Source organism: Varanus komodoensis, unplaced genomic scaffold (genome assembly GCF_004798865.1).
Source record: "Varanus komodoensis strain SLA01 unplaced genomic scaffold, ASM479886v1 scaffold35, whole genome shotgun sequence".
Lineage (NCBI taxonomy): Eukaryota > Metazoa > Chordata > Lepidosauria > Squamata > Varanidae > Varanus > Varanus komodoensis.
The window spans coordinates 4,033,895-4,055,975 of record NW_025335856.1 but is presented as its reverse complement, the minus strand read 5'-3'; the positions used below and the strand labels follow the sequence as shown (position 1 = coordinate 4,055,975).

Genomic DNA, 22,081 nt, shown 5'->3' with positions numbered 1-22,081 from the left:
ACCTTGGGTCACAGGAAACCCACCACCAACCAATCCAACAAAGCTGAGCCAGAGCATTTGGTGGGCCTTACCTGTCTGCTGAAGTCCATGCCATTCCGTTCATTTCCTATCAGTGAAAAGAAAAGGGAGAAAAGAGGTCACAGGATGAATTGGGGCCACTCTTTTAGACAAAGAGCAAGGGTATGATCCTGAACTTGGCATAGGCATCTGCCTTTCAAATCCTTTCTAGCTTGGGACTCAGCTATGGGAAAGCCCACCCATCTTATTGATGTGTTTAAAATATTTCTTCCCCCCACCCCTGCAAATTTTCCCAAGGTGGTATGTTCCTGCCCCATCTTGAGTCCACCTGGTGCCAATGCAATCATCTTTTCAGCACCAGGTGAAGACAGTCTGTTCTCCCAGCATTTATTGGCATTGAGTGACATTTATGTCAGCTGTTTGAGCAGGTCTGGACTGCAATGAAATTGCTTTAGCCATTAAACTGCTTTTACATTCTGTGTACTGAAAATTGTATGTGGTGTTTTTGTTGTATTTATGGGCTGTTTTTGTGGATTGCTGTGAACAGCTTCAAGTATTAGTTATTATAGAAATCCTCCTTTTTCTCTTTAAGATCTTCAGAATCCCTTCTTTTTTGGAGGTTGGGTGGATGACAAATAGAACACTTTTTTCCATGGCAGGTCTTAGAACACCCATCTCTAGACATGCCCATGTGGTGCTTCCTCTATATCATTTTAGAAAACAAATTTATTTTTCCCAGGGGTTGAGTCTATGGCTGCTTCTGAAATTCTGATTGAACCTGTTTATTGCTTTATGTTCTACTCACATGCTTTGCTGATATCCTGGAGTTTGTATTTAGGTGAGTATCATGTAGATGTTTGCCTATGAATAAGTTTAACTGAATTCATTGGGAGTTATTTTGGAATAGACATGCCTAAAATTGCACTGTTACTAATCTAAATATTTTCTTGTATTTTAATTATGCTGTTAGGTTTTGAAAAGGGGTGCAGGTGGGAAGCAACCTTGAATACACAATTGATTGTAGGATCTGTATAGCAGCCAAACCCCCGGGGCACTTTGCATGCATAAAACAGAACAACAGCATCAAAATAACACCACCACAAATAAAAACAGAATAGAAGTAGAAAATAATGTAGTATTAATCCTTGAAAACATTAAGGAATCAGCATTAAAGCCAATAATAACAGGAAGAATATAAATATTTGCACAAATCATGCCTTGTTCACAGATGAAAAGTTGCCAAGTTTTGCCTTTTTAAAAACAGAGCTATTTTAAAACCTCCCTTTGCATTTCATCTTTGAATGAGGGAGAGAATGCTTTGATAGCTTTAAGGAGGGAAATCTAATTCTCACAGGCAAAATTCTCACAGTGATTCTAAACTGGGAGATGGCAAAATAATTACTATTTACCCCTTCTGCTGAACACTTTAGAGAACAAAATACTCCACTACTCTTATCTCAGTGATTGTTGCAACACACCTGCAAGGTAAGTTGGGATGAGAGAAACGGCTTGCCCAGGGCTGTGCCCAACTGAAGCTCACCTTGAAGGAAGGGGACTGATCTGATGCCTCCAATAATTCAACCTCCACCTAACAAATCCATCACACAATTGAAACAATTTTGCAATTTGCCAGTATTTGCCACTTGGGCTTCAGTGGGCAAAATTATCTATTGATTTCTATTTACAGGCTGTTTCAGCCCCTGCAACAGGAGCTTAGAGTGAGGAAAATGCAATGCAATCCCACAAGGTTAAAAAGAAAAACAAGAGAGCTAAACATGTCCATAAAAGTTTTCAAGTAATGCGAAAACAGTGCAAAATGAATAAACGAAGTACTGTGGTCATAATCAATATTAAAAGAAAACTAGAATGACCCTCTCAGCATAAACCTGGGTTAGCTTTACTGGTCTTGGGGACAGAACTCTTGAGTGCAGACCTGGGTTTCAGTCTTACACAAGTCCATCTGAGCAGGGAGGAGAGAGATGGACCTTTCTGGATGGACCAGTGTACTTACTTTGGCAGCAATGGCATGATGGAGCAACTAAGCTTCCTGCTCTCAGCAGGCTTGTTCTGTCTGTCTGTCTGTCTGTCTGTCTATCTATCTATCTATTTGAAACGTTTGTATACCACCCAATTTTGCCACAGCACCTCTGTGTGGCTCACAATTACAAGATAAAAACACTATACAAGCACCATAAAAAACCAATAACACATTAAAGATAAGATAACAATAAAATACAAGCACTGTTTTAGCTTTTAAGTAGTCTGTAAGTCTTTATACTGGCAAAAATGCATGCTACCATTATCGTAGTTGTGGTTTCTCTTTTTATGAATTGTTGTAAAATGCCCAGATGACTTTGGGTATTGGGCAGCACAGAGATGAAATCCATCAATCAATCTCTGGCATCTCCCAGAATACAACATGCAGAATGCTCCCTCCCTTCCCAGTGTCTTACCTGGGAGTAAGCACAGTTGAACATCTGAACATGTGTAGGCTTGCAGAGTGAGTAGGCTAATATAATACATCACTGATAAAGGATTAGTGCTGCCCATGTCTTGACTTCAAGTCTGCTAGACACTTGGAGCTTTGTAGATGGGAAGGTTTTCAAAATCATTACATCCTAAGTGACAGAGCCCAGAATTCTGCCACCTTATTCTGTTTAAGTGAGGAACAGGTCAAGCCGTGTCCAGGATAGTATCCAATGAGCAGTGATCTTTTACCAGTGTTCCCCTATCATTGAATTATGGAATATGGAAAATGACTTGGAGAGCTTGGGATAATTAAAGAGACAAAGGAGACCCTGAAATAAAAGTGAAGAAAACTGGGAAGCGGACAAGGAGGCAAGAATGTGAGGTGCTTCTGTGGAGCATTGCATGCTAGGAACAAGACTGTGAGCTTTCTAAAGACCCTAGGAAAAAACTATGTTTATCTGTTTATTTTCACTGCTGTGCACTCTTCCTAGGTGGGCTTCCAAAATGTCTTTCAATGGAAATCCATAAAAATGTACAATAAATTAGGGTAGTCTTTCCCATCTGGCAGCCTCCAGAAGTCAGATGATCACACCTGATCATCAGCCACACTGGATAGAGCTGATGGATAGTTCGAAACCAATGGGAGACACAAGATGGGGGAAGGCTGCAACGGCGACCCATGGAGTTATCTGTGGCCATGTCTTCTGGTTCTTCACAGTCCCAGGCTTAGAAGGAGAGGGCAGAAGGAGCTGCAGCTGATCTCATGGGCTGGTGGGTGGTGATAACAGCCCTGCCAAGCTGCTCCATCAGCTCACTTCACATCTACAGAGGTTTTTGGTCAAGGTTTCAGGCTCTTCCCTCTGCACTGATAACATGCAGATACCAGAGACGTGTGCCACTGCCCACCAGCTTGATCCAGGACAAGACATGACAAGTGGAACACCAACAAACAAGCCATGGAACGAAGTGGAGAAAAGGCAGAGGAGGGTGGGAAAAAGAGGAAAGCTGAAGATTATGATCAGGTTGCTTTAACAGGTGGCTTTTGCATAACCCAGTGAATCCCGTAGGTCGCATTTGCTTGGTTGCTTCAAAACAACACCACCACCATGAGCAGCAACAGCATGAATCAGACTTGGACTGAAAAATAACATTGACACGGAGTGGATGTAAACTTCGAAGCTGCCTTACGCCCCTTGCCAAGCCCCATCGTTGCCTGCTCTGACCAGCAGTGGCCCATTGCGATCTTGAACAGAGAAGGACCTTTTCCTTTGCCAGCAAACTGTGGGCAATCTACGCTAGGAATCTCCAGTGGATGAACATCCTGTTGCAAACTGGTTATCACGCAGTAAAGGGTTGTAAAGCTTCACTCTTTGGATACAGCCTGCTTTATTCAACAGCTGTTGCTTGTACTTCCTTGATGCAGGTCCCCTCAGATTAGACTGATTTCAGTACAGATGCTGCAGAAGTTCCTAGTGGATCATGCCCCATTTTGAATGAGAAAGAGGGATTAGCTAAGGACTTTGGAGGGAGAACTTCCAATTTTCCTACCTAACTGGATTCGCTTCACACCCCAGCTGGATGTACACCTGCCAAGAGCAGTGTCAGCAATAAGCACTGCTGAATCCCAGCAATATTCCAGGAGAAGATTTGCTTCCCTCCCTCTTCGGCCTGGCACCCAAAGGCATGCGTCTACTTCACACAAAGCTGGCACAAGCTCTGCGACTTAGCCTGGGGAGGTTTCCCTGGAGAGGAATTTTTGGGTGGAATTTTGGTTTTGTTGTTGTTTGGGATGGGGGTTAATGCTTTTTAAAAATTTTATTTAGCACTCAAGAGAAAATAATGAACAAGATGATTAATCAATCAGGTATAATTTAAACTGAGAACATATGCCACCTCCACTGTGCAGTTGCAAGTGTTGCAATTCCAGCCTTAGCCATACAGTTTCTACTTAAGATGGAAAAGTTTCCAGTCCTCATCATATCCCATGATAGCCTGAAAATTCTTTATTCAGAGAAAGCCCAAGGCATTTCAGAGGCAGAGGAGGGAAATCAAATGGCCCCGCTCCTTCCCTGTATTTTATAGAGAGCACAAACTTCCAGAAGTCCCCCTGTGAAAGCCCTCTAAAATAAACATTAATTCTAACAACTATACCTTGTTTCTGTTTTTTTTTTAAAGATATGTATTATTACACAATTCAGAGAAAAAAAGTCCACCAGCTAAAAAATACCATACATTTTCCAAATTAATGAATGAAAGCATGTTCAGAATAGCTTACTTCCGAGTAAGCCTGCCCAGGATTCCAGCAAATGTTTTCCTTGTCCTCGCTTGCATTATCAGATATCTGTCAATCAGTGAGAGCAGTTTCTTCAGTGTTCCAAATTACTTCACTCGTTTTCCAGTGGGCATTGCCAGGCTCAGAATGCAGACAGGAGGAGTGGAATGCAAACACTGGAATATGGGCAGTATTTTAACTTCAAAGTGAAGTGAAGCTGATAATCAGGGAATCACAGAATCATCGAGTTGAAAGAGGCCAGAGGGCCATCGGGTCCAACCCGCTGCTTGTGCAGGACACCATGTTAAACCTTCCCTCTCAGAGGGCGGTCCAGTTGCATCGTGAATGCCTCCAGTGTGGGAGAGCCCCACTACCTCCCTAGGTCATGGGTTCCACTGTCATACTGCTCTTACAATCAGGAAATTTTTCCTGATATCTAGCCAGAACTTGGCTTCCTATAACTTGAGCCTGTTACTCCATGTCCTGCTCTCTGGGATGACCAGGAAGAGCCGGGATGGCCAAGAAGAGCCATCCTCTCTGTGGCAGCTTTTTCAAGTACTTGAAAAGTGTTATCACATCTCCTCTCAGTCTTCTCAAGGCTAAAAATGTCCAGTTCTTTCATGTTTGATGTAACTGTGCTGAAAAACCTAGATAATTTTTTTAACCACAGCTTGGAATTTCACCAAACCAATGTAAGATTCACATCCCTGACAAACCGGAATAAAATATACCAGGAGTTCCTCCCCAGTTTATCAATTTATTTATCATTGTATTAATATCTCACTTTTTTTTAACAAAAAAATTCAAAGCGGCTTACATCATTCCCCTCCTCCTGCTCTCGATCTTATCTGCACAACAACAACCCTGTGAGGTAGGCTGGCTAAGAATCTGTGGCTGGCCCAGAGTCAACCAGTTGGCTCCATGGCTGAGTGGGGACCAGAACGCAGACTGCCTGAGTCCCAGTCCCACACTCTTAACCACTATACCACACTGGTTCTCTCTTATATTTGAAAGAATATATATAATTTGAAAGAAATATATAATATTCCAAGCTGCAGATTGAACTAGATACATGAATGCGATACCATCTGGCAACTTTTTAATTTGTGGTACCTGTGGCATTTGGCTTGGTTTGAAATTCTGGATGATTGTAAACCTCAGCATGAAGATACCAAGTTTCAGGATACTATATCTACAGGGGTCATTTTTATAAGCAGGAGGAATTTGAGGCTCAAAATGTTTTGTCCCCTCCACCCTCTGGTGGACAGGGGCTCACATTTGCTAGAGAGTTTTCTTGCGCCCCTTTAGTAACACATTCCACTTACTATGACAATTTGTTTGCAGAGTTTCCTAAAGCACAAAGAACCCATGCATCGGTCTTTCCCAGCCCAGAGCCCTCTAGACCAGCAGCGGTGTGTAGATGATGGGTTTTGTAGTCCAAAGCACTTAGATCAGGTTGGTTTACATGGGGCATAAGACTGAGATAAACTTGTGTGTGGATGAAAAACCAAGCCTGAAATGAGATCTCGCTTGCTGGTTAGTTCTTTGTACAAGGGAAGTGGGAAATGATCCCCAAGAACCAATTTGATGGATGGGGCATTTAACAGTTTAACTCGTGGCTGGATTGGCAAAGAACAATGATGAGGAATGGGGAGCCATTACAAAGAGGGGCTTCAGTGATCTCGGTGGCCAGATTTGAGACCATAATGCCATTTGCCATGTCCTAAGGGAAAGGAAGTCCACAGCAAGGAGAAATCCAACATAGAAATGAAGCTCCGTAAGAGGGCTCTCTGCACACGATGAGTACCAGAATGAGTATGTATGGCAATATCACAAAGTTATTGTGGTCAGTATTATTATTATAATTGATAAATATTAATAGCCAAGGAGTGCAGTTGCTAGGAATTCCTTCAGGGATGGCCTTAGAGCTCAGAAAGGTGGCTGGAAAGACACACCTTCTTAGAAGAGATCACTGACCTGTGTGTGTCTGCGAGTGTTAAGAAGTGCCCAGTTAAAGCGAAATGAACGCAGTGCAATGAATACAAGAGACCCAACTCCTATGCCTTTCATAACAGCACAAACCATGGAAAGATGTACTTGTACAGCTACAGCCTCTCCCAGACTTGGTTCACTCCAGATGTGTCCAACCACAACTCTCATTATCTCCATCCGGCAGTGCCAAGAGGGCCAATGGGATTCGTGAGCCAATTTTGCCAGAGGAAATCAGTGGGGGAAGGCTGCAGTAGTGCATTGATAGCTCCCACAAAAGAGAAGGCCAGGGTAGAAATGGATCGACCCATGAATGAATCAGTGCTAACCAGCAAAACATCTTGTTTTGCCAACTTCCGATCAGCAGCCTCTCCCCTCTGGGAATTGTTATCTTTTCTGTCAAAGTGCCCAGGGGATCTACACATATCTTCATACTTGGACAGATATAAAGCTCCTGAATTAGAATTTGAAGTTTCCTGTCAATATTCGTGGCCTGCAATTTATCCCATAATCTGGTCCCGCTTACCAAATCAAAAGCTGATGACAGATCGACAAAAGCAGCATCTTATAAAACCTCAGAGGCCGTAAATTCTGTTGTTGAGATGTTAAGATGAGGAGAAAGAGAGAGTTCCCCTCCATCATTGTGATGAATTTACCTAATCCCCTTTGAAAGCTGTCTAAGCTCCTGGCTATCACTGCAACATCAGGCAATAAATCTCATAAGGAAATATAGGGTTCGGCCCTCTAGTGAAGGTTCCATGGCCCAGGGCCTGTAGGACTGGGCAGAATGTAAAAACGGAAGAGATATATGTTCAATTCAAATGGTACGCATGTGTGAATGCATGCACATAAGTATGTATTTTGTTTCTGCACTGCCCAATAGCTGACACTTCCTACGTGGTTTACAACAGTCTATAAAAACAATGCAGTCTCCAGAAACAATACATACAATTGTATCAAAAGAAGTACAAACGAATGAAAAGTAGTTAAAAAACTGCAGTGAAGAATGACTCTATAAAAGAAAAAGAAAAAAACCAATCCCACCTGGGATGGGTAGTTCCCTCAACAATGCAAATTTTCCTAATTATGCACATTTGAACCAAATTTTCTTAATTATGCACACTGAGAACCAAAACTCAATTACCTTTGGAAATTTGCACTTTTCTGAAATGTGCTATGAAATTGTCTAAAAATGCATTAAAATGTATCTGTCAGGGAAAATAATATGCATTATATTTGGAAGTGCATTATATTTGGGGAACTGCTCCCCCAAATATGTATGTTAGGCAGTTCAGAAGAAATGTGCAAAAAAATGCTTGTGAATTTTTATGCAAACTTAAACAAAAAAATGGAACGCTCAGGATGAACAGAATTTCACAGAAGAGGACCTTTCTAAGTCCAAGGGAAACTGAATTTTAGAAAAGAAAAGGAGCAGCAGGGGAAATGTTGGGGGCAAAACGAGCATTTGTGCAGAATAGCTTGGCACATACGGGCCAACGTGGGTGCCCTGACGACCCTTCCCTTCCCTTCCCTTCCCTTCCCTTCCCTTCCCTTCCCTTCCCTTCCCTTCCCTTCCCTTCCCTGATGACCTGCCGACCCAGGCTCCAGTCACAAACACCCCACAGCAACCCACATCGGTTCAACTCTGGGTGCTAGGAAAGAGCCCCTTTCTTAAAGGATATAAGCGGCAATGAAAAGATTTTGTGATCCTCTTTCATGTCCCTCCACTTGCCCTTGCTCTGTGCAAATGCCTTGTCTGTTCACATGCATAAAACCAGGGGTCAGTGTCCATTCCTTCACACAGAAGAGGCCCTCATCCTCACGGGCAAGGAAAAAGCCTGCCACCTCACTACCTGGGCAGGTATTTCAATCAGGGTCCTGGGAACATGTGTGATCCCCGTAAGCAGGGGAAGGAAATTGCTGGGTTTGAACCTGTGACTTCCCCAGTGGCTTCTTCTGTACTTGCACCACAGAGATCTCGTGCTGGTTGCTGCTGCATGGAATCCTATGGGGTGGGGGGATAAAATGCTTTGCCCGTGGGGGGATTCAGACCAGAATGTGTCCAGGGCTGCTTTAACAGAGACCACTTTGGGGGTGTCTTTCCTTGCTGCCCTACTTCTGTGCAACTCTTGCATGTTGGGGGCATGGAAACATGAGTGACCTAAAGCAGGTTGGCTCTCTTTGTACCTGCATGGCTGTTTTAACAGGCTTTCTGCAGAAACCGCAGGTATGTCTATCAGTTTTGCGCTCTGTGTTGGGTACAACATAAGCAGAGTGGGGGGTCAGACTAGATGGCCCAGGAGGTCCCTTCTGACTCACTCTGTTTCTGTGTTTCTATGTTTTTGCTGTCCCTCCAATAGGGGAAGCTGCTTTGACACCTGGCCTTCAAGTAGCATCTCTTTGCTCTTCATTTAATGGGAGTACGGGATTGTTCAATCCAGCTGCAGTCCTATGTATACTTACCAGGGAGTAAGCTCCATAAAATTCAGTGGTGCTTACTTCTAAGCAGACATGCATAGAATCCCACCATCTGAAGTACTTTCTTTGGTCTGTCCCAAACCACCTGTGAATTATTTTCATTGGACCACCCTGAATTTTTGCCCTGTAAAAGCATCACCTGATCAAGTGTTTGGCAATAAGTTCTAACAAAAAGACTTCTCATAAATCACATTCATTAAATTTCTTTGGCAGTCTTAGGGACCAAAAAGTAAACAAATTTTGTCTTAACTCCCAGCAAGGACTAGAAACATCGCTGTTGACAATTGCAAGCACTTTGGGTACATTCCCAAGGGGGAGTGCAAGTCCACCCCAGACTGGCGTTCCTGTTCCCACTTGCACTGCCCCACAACAAGCAAGGAGTGTTTATGCCCAACCACCTGATGTGCAGTTCTCACACAACAACCCAAGAGTCCCGCAACTGAAAACTGTTTCAGAGCCAAAGTCATAATAAATGAGTAATGCCTCTTAATTGCATTAGTAGGGAAGACTGGGTTTTATTAAGGCGGTAGATGAAAGTTATGTTATTTTCTTTTCTCTATTACAAAAGCACTCGTTGAAAGGGGGTGTTTGTGTCACCCATGAAGGTGCTTTAAGATTTGTGAGTGCCGGTGCCTCTGCTGGCAAGAGGCGGTTTGCATCCCATACTGGGTGTCAGATGGACCACAGCATGTGACCTCGACTAGAAGTAGCCCTGCCATGGTGTTGTTGGCCTGGCGGATTGCAGTGGACATCTGAACCGCCATCCCACGGCTACCTTGGCATCCCACGCACTTGCCCCAGCTTTCTGCTTGTGCCACAGATTCATGGGGGCGAATTGCCCGAGGCTGACAGGGCTCCGACTTGCCATTCTGGGGCAGAGCAGTGCGGCTGTGCGACGGCATCTCTGTACCCAGAGCTTGCAGTTCAGGTATGGTGACCAGGCTGTGCCTGGAGAGGTCTGCCAGACCTTGAAATCCACTTCCAAAGCAGGAGGCGAGTCCTCAGCAGCTTTTTCTGAACGTTTCCTCTGCACACACACAAATGCACCCCTTGCCCCAGTCTAGCCTGACCTCACATCTGCTCGCAGGGCAGGACACAGGAGGAGCCCTGGCTCGGCTTGACAAAGGGAACGTGGAAGGGCCCTGCAGGGAGCCAGACGACTTGTCCGTGGCTGGCAGTGGGTGTTCAGGCAAAGCTTTTCCACACTGCCTGCCCAGCATCGAGGAAAAGGCATGGCCGTCTGGTATGGCACCGCACTAGCTGTTCATTTGGATGGGTATGTGCGAGGTAACTGGCAGAGAGAACCCCCTCCCAGATGCCCTCTGCCAGGGACCAACCCCGGGACATCACTGGCCTGCCTCCCTTCTCCAAGCGGCCAGTGAAGAAGACCAAAGGTGGTGAATCGCACTCTGGCGACCAGCAAATGGCTGCACACACAAGGGTGGTGGGACTCCTTCAGAGGAGCTACAGCTCGTGTGTGGCCATGTGTCAAAGCCCTCTGATGGAATATTTCCAGGGCTGTCCAGCCCAGGCCTGGCTGAAAGATGAAGGACCCACTGAAGGAAAAGCAAACACTCCCCAAAGCTGCCTGTCCACAGCGCCAGGCGAAGAGGCTGAGCTGGGCTCACAGGTCACCTGCTCACACTGCTCCTGACGATGGTGAGATGCTCTGCACTGCTGTTTAATTGCTACATTTGCATCTATGCATCTGGATTAGTGTATGCAAATCTTGTACACAGTGGTGCCCTCTTTGGACATTTCTTTTGGGATACATTTCCTCCTCTCTGGGAATTCATGTGACCATCCTGTACTGGCAAATGTCTGCTGAAGAGGCAAGAAGATGGGAAAGAGGATGAAGAACAAGAGCAGTGGGAAGGCTGAGTCATGCTGAGGAGGACCACTGAGGGCAAGTTACCCATGAGCCCTCCATAACCTGGCCCTGACTTAAGCTCCTCCTGAGCAGGGCTGTTGGAGCCTGAGATTGGGACCTTCTGCAGGGCAAGCAGGTACTTGGCTGCAGAAATAGAGTCTATTCACAACTAAGAACCTAACTATGAACCTACCTCAACGAGGAACCTGCCAGCTCCTTAACCTACCTACACCAACACTGACCTGCTGTGGCTGGCAACTGCTCTCGGCTGCTTGTCTTTGGACATCCAGGGGGCTGACATAGTAATCTTCTTCATGCAAAGCTGGGCCTCCACAGCCCCATCCAAGGAGCCCTTTGATGCAGGCCATGTTGAATCTCACCTACCTCACACCTGACAATGGTGTGGAACGCCAAGCACCAACACCATGATCTGCCAGGACAAGGCCACAACAAGGTCAACTTAGCCTGGGAAATCATTGGCTTCTTGGAGGCAGGGAGGATACCCAAAGGAAGGTCTATTCTGCCTCTGAATGGGCTTCGAGAATGGTATTCCAGGTCTCCCCGCATTAATTTGAGCAACACAACTCTTTGATCAGTCCCAGTGAAAGACAAGCAAGAAGGTGACACCCTTGGCTTCCTGAGGACAAGCACAGGCCAAAGAAGCCTTTGCTGCCATGTTAAGGAACTCTGGTGTGGGAAAGGCACACATTCTACCCACCAAAGGGAAAGCAACAACAGCAGCAAAATGGAAAGCAGAAAACAAGGAAAATGAGCTGTCAGGAGCATTTTTCTCAAAAACAGGCAAGTTCTAACTAAGGAATCATGACTTAAATTGCAGTTATTATTTCAGTGTGAAGGTCAGCTAATTTGATCCGGATCCTATCAATTTTCTTTTTTTCTTCAAGAAGCACTGGGCTTATTCTAAGGGAAAAAGTGTACTCTAAACCCAATACTTCTTAATTTGTTTTTTAAGGAAGGGCTTGCCAGTTTGAAGCGCTGTGCAATCTCATGTGTTTACTTGGAAGTAAGTCCAGCTGAGTTCATTAAGGCTGGGATATCAGATATGGCCTTATCCAGTGTCAGAGCATTGGCTCTTACTCAACCTACAGGGCCCAACAATGGCTTTTCAATGGGTCTTCCCCAGCCCATTCTGGATGTGAAGGTTTTCCCACCTTCTTCATGGAAAGCAAGAGTTTTGCCACAGAGCTGCGGCCAATCCCCTAAGGAGAATGGAGTCGCATTCCCCTGTCCCTCCTAGTGTGGGTCAAAGCTCTGTTTCTTGGGCACAGGACTGCGAACTAAGCAATTGCTCAAAACCTGTTCTAACTCTACAGAAGATCCCAGAGTCCTACATGCAATTCATGAGAACCTGCAAGGCATAGCTTTGAACCTGACAGCTCAAATAAATTATAGCGCAAGAGAAAATGTACCAAAATCTATTGAAACTGTAATTCATGTAACGAATTAATCTTCGGAACAAAGTGATGCTCCTTCCCTACAACCATATTACTCCAATCCTCCTAAACAGCAGATAAGGTAGTAAATACTTTTTTTGACCGTACCTCTTCAGAATACAAGTGGGGAATTATGTACCAAACACGACAACAAAGCTTTTCTGAACAGGGAAAACTAGCCCATGGAGGAGAAGGCTGGCCTGGAACCCTTCATCCTGATGTACCAAGGGCTCCCTCTTCTACTCTGAAAGGAATGTCTTTGTAGCAGGCATTGGTAAATTGTAGCCCTCTTTTGGCTTTCAACTCTCATCATCCTTCACCATTAGCTACATTGACCAAGAATGGTGGGAGCCTCAGGCAAACAGATCTGGAGGCCCACACAGTGGCCTGGTTCAAAGGACATGACCATCCAGCATGGTTAAATTCCCCCAGGGGCCTCTGCATTGTGCTGGATGTCTAGCTTGTGGTGCCTTGTTGTATAGCTCAAACCCAGGCAGAAGGAGCTGTTCAAGAGTTAGACAACCCTCCAACAAACCATGGCTTGTTTTAAGGTTATTAGAGGGTTAATTAAATCTCAAACTACCCCAGTCACAAGAGGCTACTGGGCATCCATGGGTACCATGCAAAAGCAAAGGAACCTCCAGTGCAAACCAAGCTTCTGAATCACCCTCTGTACTAGGTACTGGGAATAACCCACCACGAATTTCTGGCTAAGGACCTGCATACACACTTCCCTTTTTAATAGCATCCAGAACCATTTTTAAATAAAGTCTTTATCTTCTTAGCTTCCCTCTCCTGTTCTCCACCCCTGCTCCTTCCTTTTGTCCTCTTTCCATCCCAGGATGTTTCGATGCAATCGCCATCATTTGAAATTCAAATATTTCCCCTCTTCAGATCTCTACCCCAACTGACTTCAAGGGGTGCTGGGCATATGGAAATGTTCTCCTGCCACATTCAGGGCTCCACTATGGAAATCAGCTGCCATATGCAAATCGTCTGCAAGCTCTGAATTGCCATGGCAACCAGATGATGGCCACTTTGGCCCGCCCTCCCTCCCTCCTGGTCTTGTTTGTTTGTTTGTTTCTATTATACAGAAGTTTGGAATCCACCCAGAGAGTTTGCTTGAAAGAAGGTTTGCGTATGTGAGCACAGAAACTGTTCAAAGGCAAAGTTGCAGGGTAGAAGGCTTATACAAGGAGAACATAATGTTGCAGGATTATGTGCCTTTTTTTTTTTAACTAAGAAGGCCTCTTAGTCTCTAGGAAAAGCACTTTGCTTATGTTCAGTGCAAGATGTGTGTGCATGTGTTACATTATGCACACCAGCCTATGTCAATACATTGCAGGGCAGTGAACAATCACGTAAAACCCACAATATTAAAATAGAACAGCCACCAAAAACAAGGGCAGAAATCGCGATTAGAATAGCAAAATACGACTGCTGACTAAAATTAATCACAGCTTTATAAGCCCTGAGCAAACAAGAAAGAGTTAACCTGATTCCTGCACCATGCCAACAACAAAAATTTGCCATCTACCCTTCAACACATCACAAACTAAACTAGGAACACACATGTCCTGTAACAATCCTCATACCAAAAAGCTGTGCTAAACTCCTCTCTTTCCTCCAGCTGCCCATCTCATTTCTGCACAGTGCAAATATCCCTGTTTATCAGGGACAGCCTAAGATCTGGTCTTTGCTAGAGCACTCTTTGTTTCGGCTTTCCATTGGTAGACGGGACCTTGGGGGTGCATCTAAACCAACTTCCTGTTGATCCAGACAATTCATTCCTGCAGTGCCCCATCTGAGCTTTGCTTAAAAACCTCTCATGGAGATCCCACTTCCAAAAAACCCCATTGCACCTCAGGCTTCTCACTACAAATCCTTTTTCTTATTTTGGGTCCCCCCACACCCCCGTGATGCACCAAAACATAATTTTGTTCTGTGCCACAGCCTCTTGGGAGATGCCTTGGAAGAAAGGGGGTCCACGCACAGAGGCTTTCTCGAGGGTTCTCCTGGTTCTCTCTCCTGGGTGGTGAGCAGCTTGTGCCTCTTCCAAGGTCTACAGGTACAATTGGCCCAACCCAGCAGGACCACTGAGGCTGGGCATGAAGGGCTACAAGCAGCTTGCTCCTGGGCTACCGAAACCTCCCCCAAAAGCTGCCCTGCGGGTGGGTGCCATGGCAACGCCCCTTATCCCAAGGCAGGCGAACATTGGCTGTGCTAGCTGGGGACGATGGGAGTGGTCCAACACATCCAGATGCTAAATCAAGATGAGGGACATCTCCTCCCCAGGGCGCATGCATGAAAAGGTGGCCAGAGCCCTCCTTTCCACCTACTGCAGCTGCTAAGGAATGTTTCAGGTTCTCCTCTTCAAGGACTTCTACAAGCAAATAAAAAGGAAGCATTTACAAAGACCAACCATCCTTCTGCAAGGCAAGCAGTTCCAGAGAACATGCTGAATCTAGCATGTAATGGATGGAGGACACTTTAGCAATCCTCCAGGGTGGTGGTGGGGAGGGAACACTTGTGCAGAGATCCAGGGTAAATGTCCCAACATCCTGGGATGTTGCAGGTGTGCAGAACTTTGAGGCATGTGCATTGGCAAAGGTTCTTTTTAACCCCCAAAATTTCCTGCCTTCCACAGATTTAATGTAAGAATGGGTGAGAATGTCCTTTAGTGCAGGATTTTTGGATTTTAAAAAATTAAGCCATGCAAGCAACAGATTGCCATGACCCTGGTTCCACTCCAGCACTGGACCGCCCTGAAGGAAGTTCCTCTTGACTGCTTCTTTTCTATCCACGTGGAAGGAGAAGTGTAATGGAAAATACCTCTTTTATGATCCAAACATTCGCTGTGCCTGCAGCCACTTGTTATTACCAGGTGTGTTTGGACTGCTTCACCATTGCCTGATTTATGTTGTACTCTGAAAGGCCTTGCCTTCCTTCCCTCACCCTTCCACCACACTCCCTTATCAAACGAAAGTCACTCCTGTTGGTGTAACCTTGTTGTTGTGATTGAGGAAGATAGAGGAACGCTTGCCACAAAGAGTCCCCGGCCTACACATTTTGGCCTATCAGATGGGATGGCCCTGATCATCCCAGTCTCCTGAAGGGGAAGAGAAGAAAAAGGAAAGGAGAAGGGGGAAGCAAGCCAAGGGTCAGCCTGGTCCAGTAGAAAGAGACGCCAGGCACCATGAGAAAGAGAGCGGGGCTTCAACCATTCTCTCTCAACATGCAACGAGCTTTGGGGAGGGTGGCTGGAAGCAACTGCCCCACTGCTCAGGCCTGTGGGAACTGTGTTTGGGGCGGTACCAGGTTGAAAGGGAGTTAAAGGCTAGCAACCCTCTCCGGAGCTCCAGAGAGGAGAGGGAGCAATGCGATGCATCCTGGCACCCGATCACACCACCAAGAGTAGCACAGTGGCAGCTTTGGCTCCATGCTGGAAAAAGCCATGCTCATTGTCCAATTCTCTCCCTTTTTCGAATTGCAACCAAATACAGAAATGCCACATTGCGCTTTGGAAGAGTTTGTCACGAGAGAGCGAGAGAAAGAGAGAGAATATTAGGAGATATAAGAACCTCTCGCCTTGACAGGGAGGTCTTGGAGACAGGGAGGTCTATGGCTACCAGCCCCGATGGGTATAGCCCACCTCCAGAGTCCGAAGCACGATGCCTCTGGCTATGCCTTGGAGGGAGGAGGAGTGGGAAGGTGTTGCTGTGCTCATGTCCTACCCGTGGATGTCTTGTGGGCATCTTCTAGGCCACTGCAGGGATAAAATGCTGGTCCAGGAGGGCCTTTGGGCCAACCCAGCATAACTCTTCCAACAGTTGCCCAAAGCTAAGCTCCCTGATGTGGTCATTCCCTGAAAAACCTCACCCTTCACTTGCCCGACGGTGCCTCCCCCACCTTTTTTTTTTTTTTGGCCATGCTCATCTGGTGCCTCCAGGCTGAAACCCTGCTCAGATGGACCTGTGTCCTTGCAGTGCGGTGAGGAAAATCCGGGCTGCCTGTTTCGAAGGGCTGAGATGTGTCAAGTGTGAACTGTCACCACCTGTTGCAGTTCCTCAGCTCTAACCAAGGAAGGTGAGGGGGGAAGCAGGGCCATACTTCTAGAGCTGCTGAAGGAGTCAAGGTCCTCTCCCCGTTCCCCTCCTCATTCCTCTTTCCTTCTATATCGTGTCCTGGTAGACTGTGCGCTTGGCTTCTTTCTGCTTTCCTCAGACTTCCTCCTACCAGGGATTCCTGAACTGCATTTCGTCCCACATCCACTGCAGGTAGCTATGGTGACGGAGGTCAGAATAGATAGCCCGAGAGACCCCTTCTGACTCACTCCGTTTCTATGTTTCTGTCTCCTATCCACAGTGTGCATATGCTGTAGCATTTCATGGCCAGAGAAGACAGCCCGGAACATACAGTCTCCCCAGTTTCCTCGGCAGCCTCTTTCCCCTTTCCTTTTCTTTTGAGGGACCACAAATGGTTTCACGCCTGGAGATCCATCAGCATGAACACACCAGTTTTAAATGAAAGAATTTGCAGCAGCCAGTTGCAAGCCAAGACTCATCCTAACAGGGAGTTTTGGACCAATTTAACAGCCAATTAGATTGGCGCAACCTCCACCTCCCAGGCCCTGGAGCATAAAGCCTGCCGAATTGGCATTTCAAAGTCTCCTTGGCAATATTTTCACTTGCTGAAATAACTCTGGAAGTGGCTAACTTGAAGACATACTTGACAGCAATTCAAGAGGGTGTCCAGGGCTTGAGATTTAATTAAATTGGGGCTTGGAGTTGATTTCATTACATCAGGCTCAAAAACTGTGCTTCAGGCAACCTCATGGTATACCCAGAAAAGAGTAGGAATGGCCACAGACCAAGTCAGACTTGGATGCCCACTGGACTTTCCGGCATGAAAACTCCACCAGCAACTAACCAGCTCAGTTGGCTAGATGCTCAGGCCTACTTTGGATCAAACCGCACGACTCGGTAAGTGCGTGAAAGCCATTTTGTTTAGCAGAAAAGGCCACCAAGGGGGATCCAAGCAGAATGGGGACCGTGCTTTGCAGGATGGCCTGCTCTTCCTTCCCTGACACAGAAAACCCGTCCTGTGTGGTTGTCCCAACGGAATACCCAAGCTGCAACAAGGACCTGTAGGCAGACTTTGCAATGCCCATGGGAGATCCTTCTTAGAGTTTTTCCATCTTGGGTAGGAGGAATTGGGGGGACCATGGCATGGGATTCAAGCCCTCTCCTCCCTGTGTGTCACAGCACTGATTCTGTCACCACTGGCATCTCCTCAAATAAAAATGTGGCATTTGCTTTCACATAACACAACACAGGCCATTTGAGAGAAATGGTGTCAAGACGCAACTTTTCAACATCACTTGAAAGCTGCTTTTGATGTTGTTATTATTTTTAAGGGATGTGGTGGCACAGCGGGTTAAACCACTGAGCCACTGGGCTGTTCATTGGAAGGTTGGCAGTTGGAATCCGTACAATGGGGTGAGCCTTCGCTTTGTCCCGGCTTCTGCCTATGTAGCAATTTGAAATCATGGAAATGTGAGTAGAAAAATAAGTACCACTTTGGTGGGAAGGTAACAGCGTTCTGGGCACCTCGGTGTTTCGTCATGCTGGCCACATGAGTGCGCCCAGAATTTGGTAGGAGATAATTTTAGGCTTCCCTGCTACCCTCTGGAAATTGCTAACCCCAAAAAAGACTCTCACTTTCATGTTCTTCTAAGATTACGAATTGACAGAACCTCAATGCTCAAGACAAAATCTTCACATTTTGCATTTCACCACAGGTGCTAGTGAAAAACAAACTTCTACTTGGTAGTTCCCATGACTTTCTGAAAGCACTAGAATGCACTCCTGGATTTAAACAGTGAGCTAATGTTTCCCATGTTGGACAACTATCTATTTAATAGAATTTAACAGTTTGATGCAAAGGATCCCATGATACCTGAAAGGTATTCTGGACTCTAAACAAACCAAGCTATCGCAAAAGAGTCAAAATAATCATTTGGAGGTACAGGAGAACAAAGGGCGTTAGACAGCTGATGGGCCAACTTTATATTAAAAAAAAAATCTCAAATTAGCTGAGTGCTGTGCTGACAGTGTTTCCAGGTTCTTGATCTCCAAAGACTGGGTCCCCAGGCTCTTTTGAAGGAAACAGCCCTGCAATAAACTCTCATTTGAACTCACCAGCCCGTAGGGTTTTCCCCATGTTGGTTTTCATGAGCTTAGCAAAGGCCTCATATGAGCCTTATTAACACCTTTTTAATATGTTAGGTTGATCTCACCTTGCCTAGTTCTCCAGTTATTAAGGCAGCAACACTGCAAACAGCAAAATTATCTCTAAGGAGGAAAGAAACCTGCAGTGGCTATTTTTGTCTAGGGACAGATGAAAGACTCCAATTTTCTCAGGAAATTGCAACTTCCTTATAAAGGTTTCAGGTTTTCCCATAACAGTGAAAGTAATTATTACTTTGTGTGTTAAAGGCAGGATGGATTTTTTATCCATTCATTAGAAGTAATTTGATATCTGGAATACCATTTCAAGCAATTCTGATGAACACTGAAGTGGTATTTGTTGATGACACTGAGTGAACCAGGCAAAATATTTCAGCCTGGATGTCTTTTCCCCAAACACTCCCAGTTCTTCGAAACTTGTTCGCAATTCATGAGATGGAGAACATTTTGAACACAAGATCAACCGTGATGCTCCTATGATCCAAATCAAAGGCACTTTCATTCTGTCTGTGAGGCAGGTCAGCTTGAATCAGTGAACAGAAGTGATTGGGGGTTTGGACTGGGACTGGGGAGACCCAGTTCTGGTTCCCACTTGACCCCAGCCTAACTGTTGGCTCTCAGCCTAACTTACTTCCTAGGGTTGTTGTGCGGATAAACATGGAGAGGAGAAAGAGGATCACGTAAGCTACCTTGGCTTCCTTTTAGGAAAACAGATGGGGAACACTAAGTAACAAATCATGCGAACTTGTCCCTCAGCTGTTCTCTGAATCCTAGATTTTGACACCAACAGGACAGCTATAATGGCCACCAGCTTAGCAAGGTAACACCTACCAGCCCCCATTCCCCCCTTGGAATTTTTCCTGCCAGTGTCTTGAGCTGGCACGAAAACCCAGATGTGACAGAAAAGAGGCCCTCTTACCAGGTTCTATGTGACTGCCTTCGTTCTGTGCTTCTGTGGAATCTGCCACATTCCCACTCATCTTGATATCTGAAAATATGAGACAAGCTGCTTTTACCAGTGGGGCACCATCCCCAGCTAATGCATGCTTCTTCCACTAAACGGCATCAGTGAGTGTTTCATTGTAATAATATTTCATCAGACTTTCAAATGCCCAGTTCCTACGCATCCAGCCTATAGCATATTCATAAGCTCAGGGGACTCCTTTGTTCCCTCCCTCCGGTTGCTCCATTCCCTTCCATCCATGTCTAAGTCTTCTCTTTCTGCTGGTGAGGCCTCACCTGGAGTGCAGACTCCAGTTCTGGGCACCACAGTTTCGGAACGATGCAGACAAGCTGGAAAGGATTCAGAGGAGGGCAACCAGGTTGATATGGAGACTGGAAACAAAGCCCTTTGAGGAGAGGTCAAAAGAACCAGCCATGTTCAGCCTCAAGAAGAGAAGACTGAGGGGAGATAGGTAACATTGTTCAAGTACTTGACAGGCTGCCACAAACAGGAAGGACAAGAACATCCCAGAGTGCAGGACATGGAATAACAGACTTAAGTAAGGAAACCAGGTTCCAGCTGGTTATCAGGAAAAAATTCCTGACTGTTAGAGCAGTACAACAGTGGAACCCTTCACCTAGGGGCTCTTCCACACTGGAGACATCCAAGATGTAGCTGGAAAGCCATCTGAGAGGGATAGTTTAACATGGTTTCCTGCACAGGTAGGGTGTTGGACCAGATGACCTTCTGGTCCCTTCCAACTCTGCTCTTTCTATGATTCTCCCAGAAGTCAGTCTAGAAATATTCTAAATAAATACCAAATAAACCACAAAGCTGCACTAGCTGGAATGTCCAAAGCACACTCGATTCCTCCATTTCAACTTCTCAGGCCTTCTCCCTCATACTTATTTATTTAAAGCTTTCATATATCATCCTTCACAAAGTCCCAGGATGGTAATACGATGAAATAAAAGTACAGCATCAGACATCAAATTATAAGAAATAAAACCCCATCATAAAACACATTAACATTTAAAATATTGGGAAAAGGAAAAGGTTTTGGCCTTTTTATTGATAGAGAGAGATGGAACCACCACTGTGCAAAAGGGAGCAAAACATCCTTCCGCATCATCTGGCCCAGCCTTGATGCTGACTGATGCTTTGTTGCAATTTAAAACAATTTACCCTGGAAAGGACCGTTGCTGCTGCCAAAGCCTGGGATCCCAGATCCTTGCAGAGTTAGTCAGGGAAGAATGAGGAGCCTGTCCCTTGTCACTGCATGTGACTCACTCACCATCTCTTCTCATTAAACACAGAACCAGCCACATTTAAATACACCGGGTACCTCTGGCCTATTTGAGCACCATGCAACCTAATTGGAAGAGAACACTCTTTCTTTCCTTAACAAAAACAATTTGCATAAGCTTTCAATAGCCAATTCCCTTTTTGAGAACAGGAGGGTAATTTGCATCGGTTCATAACACTTTTTTTGTATGCCTGCTCCATTTGGCTTGTTCAGGTGAGCTCCCCGTTAAAAAAAGATAATCTGAGATCAAAACCCCATCATGTATAATTGTTTCTCTTAAGCCAGCAGAAGAGATAATTGATGCAGCTTTCTGGATCGTATATACAACATTATCATAGAAGAATCCAGGGATAGCAAAAGAGGATTCCAGGGTTTAGGAAGCAAGAAGCTGAGCAAAGAACATGGAAAGTAGGAGGAAAGTTCCAACTCAGAAAGATACAGTAGGGCTGGTATTGCCAAAGCTGTGGGCAGTTGTAATCACAAGCCAATGAGCACATGCAGCCCATTTTAGGGGCAGAACAATGAATAGCTCCGTAATGAATCAGCACCTGTACAGCCAGTGAACTGGACTCCAAGGGGCTAAATGGTGAACAGGGTTGTGTTCTCAGGGCAGCTGTCCTGTCATGCCATACCTGGAGTTGGGCCCTGATGGATGCATCTTCCTTCCTTCCTTCCTTCCTCTCCTGGTGGCTTCCAAGGCCATAAATGGGCAAGAACTGCCTGCCTTCTTTTACCTGCCTTAAAGGGTCCTACGAGCTTTTTTAATTCCAGAAGGATTTTGAGTCACTGAAGAACAACTTTATCTGCCAACACTATTCCAGTTATCTCTTCTTATATGTTGCTAATTCATTCATGTGCTTCTATTTTTATGTATCCAGGCAGATTTTTTTTTCCTTGATAGAATCTTATATTGCTTTACTGACTTGGGAAAATGATTTAACCTGAAAGGCAGTCTGAAAATCCATAACATGAGCTCCCTTCTGGCTTTAAAGGTCTATAATTCTATCAGACGTTGCAGCTGCCTAGTGACTTTC

At 45.4% G+C, this 22,081-nt stretch overlaps 1 protein-coding gene across 1 annotated transcript in view; it reads right to left on the bottom strand.

Moving 5' to 3' along the window:
- POU2F3 (POU class 2 homeobox 3) overlaps window positions 1–19,728 on the bottom strand; it is a 55,603-nt gene extending 35,875 nt beyond the window's left edge. Inside the window, exons 1-2 of the mRNA XM_044439587.1 lie at window positions 19,718–19,728; window positions 72–106 (exon numbers count right to left, since the gene is read on the bottom strand). Of these exons, the coding sequence (XP_044295522.1) occupies window positions 72–89 (18 nt within the window). The 5' untranslated portion in view covers window positions 90–106; window positions 19,718–19,728. The remainder of the gene's footprint in view (window positions 1–71; window positions 107–19,717) is intronic.
- Between the last annotated feature and the right edge of the window lie 2,353 nt (window positions 19,729–22,081).